This window comes from Drosophila albomicans, chromosome X (assembly GCF_009650485.2).
Source record: "Drosophila albomicans strain 15112-1751.03 chromosome X, ASM965048v2, whole genome shotgun sequence".
NCBI classification, from domain to species: Eukaryota; Metazoa; Arthropoda; class Insecta; order Diptera; family Drosophilidae; genus Drosophila; species Drosophila albomicans.
This window is the reverse complement of record NC_047627.2, coordinates 22,269,763-22,283,242: the sequence shown is the minus strand read 5'-3', so window position 1 is coordinate 22,283,242 and position 13,480 is coordinate 22,269,763. Positions and strand designations below refer to the sequence as shown.

The 13,480-nt window shown below is 40.2% G+C and overlaps 2 protein-coding genes across 2 annotated transcripts; one reads left to right on the top strand and one right to left on the bottom strand.

Annotated features, from left to right (window-relative positions):
* Nucleotides 1–240: 240 nt before the first annotated feature.
* Nucleotides 241–2,575, bottom strand: LOC117566435 (zinc finger protein squeeze). Its single transcript, XM_034245969.2, has one exon. The coding sequence runs from the start codon at nucleotides 2,442–2,444 to the stop codon at nucleotides 372–374; it is 2,073 nt and encodes a 690-aa protein (XP_034101860.1). The 5' UTR covers nucleotides 2,445–2,575; the 3' UTR covers nucleotides 241–371.
* Nucleotides 2,576–3,301: 726 nt separating this feature from the next.
* Nucleotides 3,302–13,453, top strand: LOC117577933 (uncharacterized). Its single transcript, XM_034262936.2, has 7 exons — nucleotides 3,302–3,477; nucleotides 5,654–5,937; nucleotides 7,077–7,703; nucleotides 7,770–8,067; nucleotides 11,847–12,023; nucleotides 12,454–12,598; nucleotides 12,757–13,453. The coding sequence occupies exons 3-7, from the start codon at nucleotides 7,090–7,092 to the stop codon at nucleotides 13,125–13,127; spliced, it is 1,605 nt and encodes a 534-aa protein (XP_034118827.1). The 5' UTR covers nucleotides 3,302–3,477; nucleotides 5,654–5,937; nucleotides 7,077–7,089; the 3' UTR covers nucleotides 13,128–13,453.
* Nucleotides 13,454–13,480: the final 27 nt, after the last annotated feature.

The following is a 13,480-nucleotide window of genomic DNA, read 5'->3' as shown; positions in this document are numbered from 1 at the left end:
TGTACAACTACATATATGTATGTATATACGAATATTTAATTATACATTGCCCGTATATGTGCACAAAGTGCCCCTACATAATTTTCAAACTTCCCCCCCTCGCAATACTCTGGGTTGCATTTGATGCTGATGGCAGCATTGGAATACAGCTCTGGGCTCCTGGGTTGCATTCGCCATGTTGTTGTTGTCGTAGCTATTGTTGTTGTCACTGTCTGTCGCATTGCAAAGCTGTTTCAAAATGTTGTCAAGGCGCTTTTATTTTTTATTCGTGTTGTTGTTTCTTTCAATTGCAAATAGTAATTGTACAATTTACATACACTTTTATTTAGGTATTTACAAAGATTAGGTGGTAGGAAAAGGGAATATTTTGCTCAGTTATCCTCAGTCTCCAAAGTGATTTCATAAATCAACTCATCATCGTTGTACTGTCGATGTTGCGAATGCTGTTGTAGATGTTGTTGTTGTTGTTGATGTTGTTGTTGGTAGGCGATTGCTTGGTGCTGCAGAATCTGCTGTTCATCATCCTCCAGCAGCTGCTCCACCTCATGGTCTTCGTCGTGCTCCTCCAGCTCGCCGTCTTCATCATCATCCTGCAGCTGCTCAACAAGGAGCCCATCATCCTCATAATTCTGCTCCTGCTGCTGCTGTTGTTGCTCCTCCTCATCGAGCAGCTCCTGTTGATATCCATTTCCATTGACAGACAGCTCATAGAGCGGCTGTTGCTGATGCTGCTCGTGCAGCTCCTCCTGTTGCTGTTCTTCCTCCACATAGTTCCCTTCCAGCAGCAGTCCCGCATCCTCGTCGTAGTCCTCCTCCAGCATGTCGGCCAACTCATCCGCCTCGCCCACAAATTGCGCATCCTCGCCACTGGCCACATCCTCACCGCTAGCCACTCCCTGCTCACCCACCAGGCGTCGTGTGTTGCTGCGACATTGAATCGAACGTTTGTGGGCATCGAAATAATTGATGTCGGTGAACTCCTCGTGGCACAGATGGCACACGTACGTGTCCTGATTGAGATGCATCTCCTTGCGATGTCGCGCCATCTTGTGGGCGTCGCGACACTGCATGCCACAGAACGGACACTTGAGCATACGTCGCTTGCCCATGTGCACATTCCGGATGTGCTCCTTCAAGGAGAAATTCTTGTAGTAGGCCTTTTGGCAGTACTTACACTGGAAGCGTCGCTTCTTCTCGTGCGTCGCCTCGCGATGTCGCTTCAGCTGTGTGTTCTGCGCAAATGTTTTGCCGCACATTTCGCAGATGTGCTCCTTCTCCAGATGCCGCCGTTGATTGTGCACACGCAGATCCTGCTTGGTGCTGAAATACAATTTGCATGGCTCACACACATATGGACGGATGCCCATGTGACGACGTGCATGGCCCGCCAGATATTTACAATCGCGATACGTTTCACTGCAATAGATACAGGCATAACGATTTGTGCCGGGAACGAGATGGGTTTTCTGATGCTTCGAGAGCTTCGATTTGTGCATAACATCGGGACAAATTCCACATTCGACGGGCAACTTTTCGTCCTGGAGGCAGCCAATCATTGAGAACTCCACAATCGGTGTGCCATCCTCATCGAAGTCCACTATGGTGGCGATCAGCTCATCGAACAGCATATACCGTCTTGGTCCCTTGAACATGTCCAGCAGCTTTTCGCTGGGTTTGGCCAACTGTTGTGGTTGTTGTTGTTGCTGCTGCTGTGGTGGTTGGTGCTGCTGTTGTTGTTGTTGCTGTGGCTCTGTTGGCAAGCTCTCTTCCAGTTCCTCGTAATTGAACTCGTCTTGCAGCTCCTCTTCGTCGGTTAAAAAGGTCAGGCCATGCTGTAGGTGCGTTTTCGATTCTAGCTGCTCGATAGCCACAGTTTCGTCGCTCTCTTGCTGCACATAGTTCCAACCATAACGTGACTGGCCCTGCTCCTCGTATTGCTCATAATCTTGCTGCTGCTGCTGCTCCTCTTCGACTTGCTGCAGCTCTTCGTAGTGTTCTTCCAACTCTTGCTCTTGCTGGTATTCCTCCTCCTCCTCTTCGACCAGATCGTCCAGCTCATCCGTTTCGCCAGCGATCATATACTGTAGACTTTCCTCCTTGGGTATGCGCAGCATTGTGTGCTGCAACAGCTCGGGACAATGCTGCAGTTGCGTCGCATTGCCCAGCAGCAATCCACTTTCGGTGCCATCGTCGTTGACCAGCAGAAATTCTTCGTGCTTGTAATCGCCGACCATGTCCACAGTCTCCAAGACCACATACTGATCAGCATCCGGATCGACTTCTGCGTCCGCATCTGTTTCATCTACCTCTTCCTCTTCGTCTTCATCGTCCACATCGTTGTAGCCGTTGTTGTTGCCGCCTCCATCGTCGTCGTGATCTAAATATTCGCTTTTTGTGGGCAACACAAACTCTATGATCTCGGACATATCAATGTTTAAACTCATCGATGTTGATTTTTGCACAAATTCGTGCTGTTTTCGCTTAAGAAATTCTTTAATTTATAACTTTTAGCTTACATTAAACCGCTTCTCCGTGCGCGACTCTCTTTCTCTCTCTCACTTATCGTGTGGCATTTGTGATTAGTGTTTATGCCAGCGTGCCCGCAGCGTGCATTCACAAAAATATACTAGTTTTTGACATAAAATATACCATGCACAAAGTAATACTAGATGAGGGCAAATTTAAATCACATAAAATAAAACAATTATTTCAGCTGTTGTATTGACAATTGTCAAAGAAATGTTTAATTACTTTGAGCAAAAAACTAGCTAAGAATTCTTTAAATGGTCAAATATGGCGATGCATTACGCTGTTAATTTACGTGCATTATTTAAATATTATTTTTAATTTATATAATTATATAAATACAAAATACAAATTAATTTATTTATTGCAAAGATTAAATTTCAAAATAATTTACATTTTAGCGTCGATTATTATTCAAATAAGTTTGTTTTACTACTTGTTCTATAGAGATCGTTATCGATGCTAATACTCACTCGCTAGAAATCGATAGGCAGCTTAAACTAAGTTGGCCGCACCGCGCTTTCAATCGAGTTTGCGCGCCAAAGAGGCAAACAAAAAAAGCGATGCGCTTGCGTAGCCACAATGTTTTCGCGTTCGTCGTCTTCTTCTGCTTCGTGTTTTTCTTTCGCTGCTTTATTACCATCTTCGGCTTGCGGTTAGCCAACTTCTTGGCCTACCACACACACATAGAGACAATGTGTGCATTGCATTTGGTTGGCGCTCGCTTGCGGCTTATTTGATTTGCACACTCGGTAGCGTGCGTTTGTGTTTTGATTTTCGCTGCCGCCTTTTGGCCACATTAGTTTCAAACAATTTCTTCTCGCGCGTTAACCGTTTTCTTTCTGCATTTTCGTGTGAAACGCGCGCCTGGCCAACGCGAAGACCGTTAGCTAAAACACTTTAAATTTGCGGTAGCAGAAAAATATTTTGTAATTGATGCGCTGCAATTGTGTAAGCAAGTTTTCCTTAAATTGAAAATTATACATTTTATTTTTTACATTTATTTTTTACTGTGAAAATGAAGTGAACAACGAATGTGCTAAAAGCTTGCTAATTGTTTTTTTCAATTATTTTATTAAGTGCAAAAAATATACATATATAATATTTATTAAAATTATGTGTGTGCATTTTTTTCTTGAAATTTAAATATAATGAATTCAATTCTTATAATTTCAAGGAATATTCCCATAAATTATTTGTGACATTTTTTACCGTAGAAATTATGTGCAAAAATTAATTTACAATTATTCTTTAAACTGAAAATACTGTGTACAAAAATTAATATTAAATATTTTCAAATATAATGTTTGTGGAGGCTGAATTGAATTTTTTTTTTTTTAATTACTTTAAAATTTCAAGAAATTAGATGTTTTTATAAATCATATTTGACATTTTTAAGTGCGGAAATTAAGTGCGAAAAGTAATTTCTCTAAACATTTTTTTTACGTGTCAAATAAATATTTTTATAAATTATATTTGCTAATCGTAAGTGCAGAAATTACATTTCAATTATTATTCGAAATTGAACATTTTCATTGGTAAATTTTTCTCACTGACGAGTGCAAATATGAATAGTATAAAAATGTTAATAAATGATGACAAAAGGATGTTACTTTGCCTTTCGCTTTTGACTTGTTAAGTGCGCGCGCGTATTTGTTTTTATTGGCCAAGGTAACAAGGCCTGGTCTCGGCCCTTTTACCAACAAACATTTCAACTTTCAAACTTCGTTTTATGGCTAATTGTGATGATTACAACAACAACAATAACAACAACAACAATAACAACAACGACAATCGAGAGACTAATATCAGCTGCCCAGCAGCCAATAAATAAATAAATAAGCCAAGCAACAACAACAAACAAATAGTTAAATAGGATTACGCAAAGTTGCAAACGCATTATGTTGATGTTGATTCAACTCGCTGCTTTTATTTGCTTTTATCGTATTTGTATTTACTTTTTTTTTGGATGCTGCTGCAAGACGCCAACTGAGCAAACTAACTGGGCTTATTTGATTTGTCAGTCAAATGCAAACTTGACCCGCTTTTGTTGGCCAATTTTGAGTGTGTCTGTGTGTGTGTGCCATTTAGACGTCCAGTTGCCAGACTTCGCTTCCCCCTTCCCCTCTCCATTCAGCTGGCCTTAATTTTCTTGTGCAATTATCTAGCTGGGAAAAATCTCACTAAGAGCCAAGCAAAGTGGTCGGAAAATCGTTTTAAAGTGCTCCGTGGTGGAGCTATTTCTCAAACGCATATTGCTGATAAGAGCGAATCGTTGAGTTCATAAAATAATAGTCTGTCTTTCCTGCCGTCCACGTCTTTTAATGCGAATAACTTTTTTAGTTTTGCAGCTATTCGAATGAAACTTGCTGCTGCTCTTGATGTTCGTTAGATATATATCATATATATATATATATATATATATATTGACAGAATCAGATTACTGCATCACATTGTTCTCAATCTTAGTCCGATTTTCCTGCCGTTCATTGCGAAGAATTTATTCAGTTTTACAGCTATATGAATACGAATTCCTGCTGCTCTTTTTCTTTGCTAGATATACTTACTATAGATCATAAATAAATATTGACTGAATTGGATTACTAGTATATTATATGGTTGCCATAGTAACAATCAGTATAAGATCGGTGTTTTTGTATGAAAAGCATAGAATAAATGATTGGTTCTAGTTATCTACAATTTGTTGTATTGAAAATATTGAAAGCTATCAGAAAATTTGTTAAATATTATTAGAAAATTATTATAAATAAAAGATTGCTCATTCTAAAATATAAACCTTGTTAATCAAAAAGATTTCTTTATGCAGATATACCATAAGAAACAACTGATTTTCAAAAGATTTCTTTATATACATATAAATAACACAGAAAATTTATAGTCTTCATTGTTAAATTTATTCCGGAAATTAAAATCTTTCGTATAGAACACTTATATTCTTTATTGTTAAAATGAACTTATTGAATTCCTTAGCATAAGTTTTGAAAATATTTTTCAAGTTAAACTAACTCGCTAGCAAAATCGCTGTGTGGAAATTCTAGTAAATTTTTCTATGGGAAATATTTAGGTAAAAACTTCAACGAGTAATGGATAAACTTTGTTTTTGCAGTTGTAGCCGCAGACGGAGACGGAGACGCCGTCGTAGACGCAGACGCAGTTGCAGACGCTCGACCAGATTCTCAAGACCTGGCCAATTAAGACCAACGTCGCCTCCGCCCTCAACAGTGCGACGAAGAGACACAAATAGAGAGAAAGAGGAAGAGAAGCAGAAGAGGCGGCTGCAACAGGTGTTTGTGGCAACAACAGCGGCAACAACGCGACCAAGTGGCATCATTTGCGGTTGCAGGCCAAGCCAAAGCCTCGCGTCTGCAACGGCAACGGGAAATTGAACAAGTAAGAACGCAAAAAGTTGCATTTAAACACGACTGCGAGATACCCTGTTAAATATATTTTAAATTACTTTGTCATTAAAATATCAGAAAAAATAAAATAGCTTTAGTTTGTGGTTTAGAGATTAGTCAACGAAGAAGTTTTGAGATTATATAAATATAAATCAACTTTTGCACTTTAGCAAAATTCTTTATAAAAGTTAATTTTACCAGGAACCCTTATATCAAATTTGAAAACCCTCATTTTCTTGACTAAATATATTTGGTACATTCATATAGAACTACATGTAAAATATACCATTGAGTACAAAATATACCAGATTGTTAGCCAAAACAACTAAGCCTCGATTAAAGTTGACTTTTTTGCCATACAAAAGTATTTCATGAATAACTTCAACAATTTTTATCTGATTGCAAGCAAATTTTCAGGAACAAAAAAAAAACACATTTTCTCAAAGCTTCTCAAAATAAGGTCATTAGAATAGACGCACTTAGGATTTTTAATTTTTTTTATAAGAAAAGTTTTTTTTTTTTAATTTAAATAATAAGTCTGTGTTAATATTTGATTTCGTAGAATGAAACAAGGAATCTATGTAGCTTAAGGAAATCTCTTTCCAATAGCTTCAGTTAATGTTTCCTTATCGCAGTATTACTTTCCCCCTTTGACAATCTTCCGTTTTAGCCCGCCCCAAACATTTTAAGTTTATATAATAAACTATTATTGTATTAATAGTAGTCAATGGTAATTTTTATAAGTAATTCCTAAGCTAGTTGAAGCTAAGTTGAATATTGAAGTACTTTTTTTTAAATTAGATATAATTAAAATTAAGACTAATTTATTTCTAAACTAAAGTTGATAAAAGTAAGTTTTTTGTCTGTTGAAACGATTTAGACAAAATATTTTGAATCTTGAACAAACAAATATTACAAATTGAGAATGGAAAGCTAGCAATAAAGAAGAATATAATACATAAATAATTTTTAATTAGTGTTATAATTGAATAAAGTTAGTAAGTCTTATATATGCTAAAATGATTTAGAAATATGTTAAAAATTGGGAATTAAAAGCTAGCGATAAAGAAGACTGCAAACTTACATAGTAACTGAGAGCTGAATTGACATTTACATCCACCCGCTTCTTAGGCTTTTGCAGGGTATGAGAGTCGGAAACATGTTCTTGCGGCAGTTGCAGCGGCAGCAACAGCGACAGCGGCGGCAGCAGCAATTTGTGTGTCATGCTGGTTGGGCAACCAGAACGGCAATCACGCTGGGCGGCGTGTGGTCGCCCCACCTCCCGCTCCCCCTCCTCCTCCTTCTCTCGCTGATTGCATCCAGCGCGGCGTTAAGTGCACCGCCACCTGCCACCACACCTTCCACCACCCCCTCCCCCTCCCCATCAACAACAACTACAACAACGAGCAGTTCCTCGAGCATGCAAATCCAGACGCTGCAGGTGAATTGCACGCGGGAGCTGCTGGACATGCAACTGACGCTGGATCGCAACTTTCGGGGTCTGCTCTATGCCAAGGACTTCCCCCTCGAGTGTCGTGCCCGTGGCCAGGATGCCAACGAGATAGCCCTGCGTGTGCCCACCTCGGGTTGCGGAGTGCGCGCCGAGCCTCTGGAGAATGGCGGCATGGAGTACACGGTTCGCATCATGCTGCAGTCGGCGCAGAAGCTGCGACAAAGCACCGACATCCTGAGAACGGTGCGTTGCCAGCTGCCCGCCAATGCGATGGGCATGCCATTGCCACTTTCCGGCCGAGATCGGTAAGTGTTCCACACTCTTTACTCTTTGTAGTCCTGCTAGAAATACCGCCTCTTAATCCTCGCTAGAAACGCACGCATGCGCGCCTTGGCTGTGGCTGCAGCTGCAGCCTCAACATCGTACTCATCATCAACGCCACAGCCGTCGACTCATCACATGGAGACGCCGCGTGTGCGCATCTGGCTGGAGCTGGGCGGCCCGAATGGTTCCGGTTCTGTGGAGGTGGGCGTGGCAACCACTTTAACTGTGCGCGCCATCGTCCCGGGCACGATTGGAGTGCGCGTAGTCGACTGTGCGGCCCTCGATGGCCTCGGTGAGTCGACGCAGCAGCTGCTCGACGCTCGCGGTTGCCCCATCGATGAGCAGGTGAGTCAACAACAACTGACCCCATGTTAAGCTATTCATTTGAGTGACAGGCCCCATAAATCGCTGCTTTGCATTCCGTCCGTCCGTCTGTCTGTCCGCTGATAAGCGTGTGGCGTTAACAGCGTCTCGCAATTTAAAACACTCTTTGTATAAACAAGTTGAACGCGTATGTCGTAGTCGAGCATTCTTGCTGTTTCTTCTTCTTCTGTTTCTTCTGTTTCTTCTTTCATAAGTTGGCCCGAGGCGAGTGATCGAACAACGATTCTGCGAGACGCGCTCGCTTACCGTTAGGGCAAAAGACAATAATATCATTAATTATGAAGCTAATCTCCGTGTGTGCGATTATCGATTGATTGGCAAACTTTCATTTTTATTATCGGACGCGTGCGAAAGTGAGGGCAGCGCTCATCTCATCTTCCTCTCGATGTTCGTGCAATTTTTTCGAAGCGCGTTGGCAGCTCGATTGCAACTGTATTATTGTGCAATGGCGCAGTCGAAGCCGAAGCCGAAGCGCATCATTAATTATAACAGTTATTACGACACCAATGAATGTTTTGCGACTGGCTGACGTCAAAAACTGAATAACGAAAAACTGTTAGACGTAATTACATCGTTAGAACAGTTTGCGTTTTGGCGTTAAGAGCACACAGCGCACTGAGCCCAACCAAGCAGCTAAAGCAGCGGTGGCAGCCATTAAAAAAAATATGTAAGCAACTGCCAAGTTGCGGGGCAAAAGCAAAACAGTTCTTCAGTTCTTCATGAGTAAATTAGGAGGTCACAACAATTAGCCAACAGTGAAATACATAGAAATATTTAGCGTTTAACATTTTGACATGGCCAAGCTAAAGTTAAAAAGCATTTGCATTTAGTCGCCCGTCGTCGTCGTCGACGTCTTCGTCGTCGCAGCTTTGTGCACATGTCATGCCACAAAATGGGTCAAACAAATCTTCTGCCTCTGTTGCTGTGGCTGCTGCTACTGCTTAGCTGGCCATTGTGAAGCGCCTAGCTAGAAAAATCTCACGGCTTAATTTTTATTTCTATTTTAACGGACACCGCGCAGCAGCAAAGACAAAACAAAAACATTTGCATTTTATGTTTGTTTTATTATTCCGTCACTGCGTCAACTCAACCCATCTCCCCATCTCTCTCTCTCACATTCTGTCTCACTCTCTGATCATTCCAGCAAAGTGTTTTTGTTGCTGCCTTCCGTTTTGCGCAGATTTTCATTTTCTTTTCGCATTTACGTTTTATTGTTTTTTTTCGGCAGGCAACAGCATACAAATAATTTATGCACAACTTGGATTATTTGTTTGGCTTAGAAAAATAGGCATAGCTTCTGGGTCAGAGAACAGCTTGCTTTGAAAAGTGAAACAGATACGGATCAGAATATGACCTACAAATACAAAAGCACAGCCTGCTTTCCAGTGCATACGAAAAGTATGTGTATGGCTGTGTTTGTGTGAGTGTGAAAGAATTGCACAACTACATATGTATGTACATATGTACAAAGGAACACTCACTCAAATGGGGTTACAAATAGTGCAGACAATAAACATGCACTAAAATACTAAAAAGTATTTTTACGCCTACTTTGCATAATTACTGCTAATTTAAAAAATACTGCAATAAGTTTTTGTCATTCAACATGTGTTTTTATTAATTACATTTTATGCAAACTATTCAACAAACTTAAAGGATATCATTTATCTTATTAATGCTTACAAGTTGCTTGACCCAAACATGTACGTATGTTCATATATTTAATTAATGTAGTCAATTTAATGATTGATTAACACGCCAATACGTATAAATTAAGCCTGCTTTTCAAGCGCAGCCAACATAAAGTAGTTGCGTAGTAATGACGCAGCCAACTTAACGCATTCCTTGTATTCCATTGCACCTCAGTGTGTGTGTTTTTGTTGTGATAAAACATAAATTGTTTTGTTTGATGGCAATAATTAACTGAATACAACAATACAAGTGTGTGTGTTGAAGTCCTGCTGTTATCCGCATTTTTAAACTCATTTGAACTTCCGCAGCAATTGGGATTGTGTGTTGTTTTAATGCTACAATTGTTTCAAGTTTCTCACACGGCAAATACACGTGCTTAGATGTGTAAATTGAAACCAGGTAGCGGCAGCTAATCAACGTGTCTTGCTGTTTAGTGGCAAGTACTACGCCACACAATGTAGCAAGTGGAAACTTCGGTATGTATGTATGTATGTATGAGTTGCGCTAGCAGCAACAACACTAGCAATACGTAAATCACATGAGTCTGTAATTTCATACATTTTCATATGGCATACAAACAAACACACACATACTATACGGCATGCAGCATTGTTTTTGTCCGTGAACTTGGCACATGACTTTTGTTACCGTTGCTCTGCTTGTCTTTCTGTTGTTGCTGCCCTGCTCGTTGTAACGGAAGTGCCCAAATAATGCAAGTGTCAGAAGAGAGCGGATATACATACACTAAGCAGAAAAAGTCTGCGTACAAACTTAACGCGCAACTTTGATGTTAAATAAAAATAGTTGTATTGAAGATATTGGCTTGGAAATTTTTCGGATTGTTTTATCATGTAAATCCTTCTTATAGTTCTCCTTTATGTCCTGACCAATTTTTGCGGCAGTTGACCCAGGATTACGCCTCACCGACATCAAAATCTCCCGCTCTTCTCGATCGGTCAGCTTTGGAGGCCTACCAGAATGTGGCTTTGATTGAACTGTGCCGGTTTGATTCCAATTTTTTTGGACTTTTTTAATCATAGAATGCGTTTTAAAAACAAATTCGACAATTTCCCGCTGAGATTTCCCTTTTTGGTCCAGTTTGACGAACGGTTTCCTCCCTCGGGAGCAATTTTGGATGAGTGGATCGAAATACCACCAGAATTCACCAAAAATTGGTTTAATCAATGCCAAAACGCTTGATTGGCACAATAAACCTTCCTATTTATCCTACCTCGTACTAATTTTTGTAATATTTTATTAATAAATGGCTTTTTTTTAAACTAATTTAAGTTTGTACGCAGACTTTTTCTGATTCGAAAACTGGTGTATTTTTTGTTTTTTGATTTTAATTAAAACAGTTGCTGATGGAAATAAATGAAGACTGGTTATATTTTTTCATAATAGATATGTTGTTAATTTAAAAAAAAAATGAAGCCAATATCTTCAATACAACTATTTTTATTTAACATCAAAGTTGCGCGTTAAGTTTGTACGCAGACTTTTTCTGCTTAGTGTATGTATGTACATTCATACAAATGTGTGCATGTGGGCTTGAGTGTGTAGTTGGGGAAGGGAAAGAGTGTCATTGTCATTGCCATTGACGTGTTGCGTCTTGTGTGGTGTCGTCAGCGGTCATAAAATAAAATTGTATAACCGACCATAAACGTCGTTGTTGACATTAAAACAGGTACACAATAACATCAAGGGCCGGTCAGCAAAATTGAACTTGTTTAGCTAATGCACAGTTAGCCAAGACTAGCTAGACATACTGCTTATGCTAGAATGATACTTTCAATTCTGGTACTGCCATTGTGCTCTTACATGTGTGCCGACGCACTTTGCAATTATGCGCATATTCCTTAGAATGCTTTGACCTACGGCCATCTCGCTCTAATAGGCTAAAGTGATATTTTAAATTTTTCACATGGTATAGGTACTTTTAATTGTCTCCATCTTACTCTAACTGTAGCTTTCACAAAATTTTCAAAGTGGCAAATATACATACATACGTAAAATGTAAATTATGCATTCAACATATCAATTTACAGGTGATGCCGGCGCTGCATACGCGATATAAGCCCGCGGAGGAGGGATGGTCCAAGCAGCATGAGGAAGATCTGGTCGAGCGCACGTTTATGGCCACATTTGCAGCCTTTAAGTTTCCCGATCGCGAGCGTTTGCACGTCAGCTGTGGCGTGCAGCTTTGCAAAGGGAAGTGCCCAAAAGTGAGTAAGCAGTATTTGCACACCAATACAAGCGTAAACTAAGTGTATATGTGTGTGGAAAATAAACAAGATTGGAAATGCATATTAATTAATTGCAATGAAAACGAAAGTGTTTGCCTGGATATTGTATGTGTCTTTGTGAGTGTGTAAGAGTGCAGCGAAGCGCATAGAATGTGCATGTGTGTGTGTGGTTAGCGCCGCTAATTAATGTGGTTATTGCACCAAAATGCACTCAAGCAAATGCACTGCAACAATTGCTCAAGTACAAGTTGTACTCACCAATACACACACACACACACACTCACTCACGCACTTTTACACCTGCATTAGACAATGTATAATTTACACATGTCCGCTGTGTGTTAACTTAACGAAACATCTTACATATGTACATATTTCTTTTCTTTTGTTCGGTTTTTGTCGCATGCAGCTCAATTGTCGCCTCGCCGAGCAACAACTCCAGCTGAACGCTGATCAGCATTTGGCACGCATCGAAGTGTTTAACTCATTGGCCGTGACAGCGCCGCAGATCGAAGTGGATCGTCTGCGCTATGATCGACGCTATAACATGAGTGGTAAGTTTCTTTTCGATTGATATAACCGACGTAATTGACTGTCAACTGCTGTAGGGCAACATGTTGGAGAATGTAGAAGCAATGTATTAAAACTATCTAATTTATAAGCAACCTATTAAACATTAAAAATATTTATGATTTTCTCTCCACCTTCGCAGTGGAAGACTACGTGCCACATGTGCGTCCGCTGTCTGGCGAGGGCACCTTGTGTCTGTCCATCTCCAAGCTGGCCATCTCCTTCTGCATACTCGGCTCCATCTTTCTGATAGCGGTAATCGTCGCCATCTTTTCGCTGATACGCACACGACGACGCCAGCAACAAGGACGTTGCAGTGGCCTGGGTTTAAGTGGCACTGGAACGGCGACGAGCACTTCGAATAGCAGCAGCCGTTTGCATCGTGCCGAGATCTGTACATCGATGTTCTCGTCGAGCAGCGAATCCGCGCAGTCGGCACCACGTTTTGGTGGCAAATTTCTGATGCCTCTGCCCTACTATCCTACTAATTTGCCCTATGGACGTGTCTATTGAGCACGAATCGCTAACACTTTAGACGTACTATGATAGTTTTATAAGTTGATTTTTTTTCTGAAACCATTTTGGGCAAATGTTTTGGTAGCAAATTCGAATCTATAGACTGATGTGGCTGCACTCGCTCAAACATGATAATTCGTTGTAACGAATGATACCAAAATATGTTGTAACTGCAAGTTATGTTTAGTTTATATTTTGGAAGGCGTCTTGAAAGCATTTTCCGCCAGTCGTTGAAAATGCGTTTTGATGCGCTTTCGTTGCATTAATTAATTAATATATATGTATTAATATATTGCTATTTTTGTTCATGCTTAGTTTATGCTAACAGTGCAATTGTAATTAAAAATTTA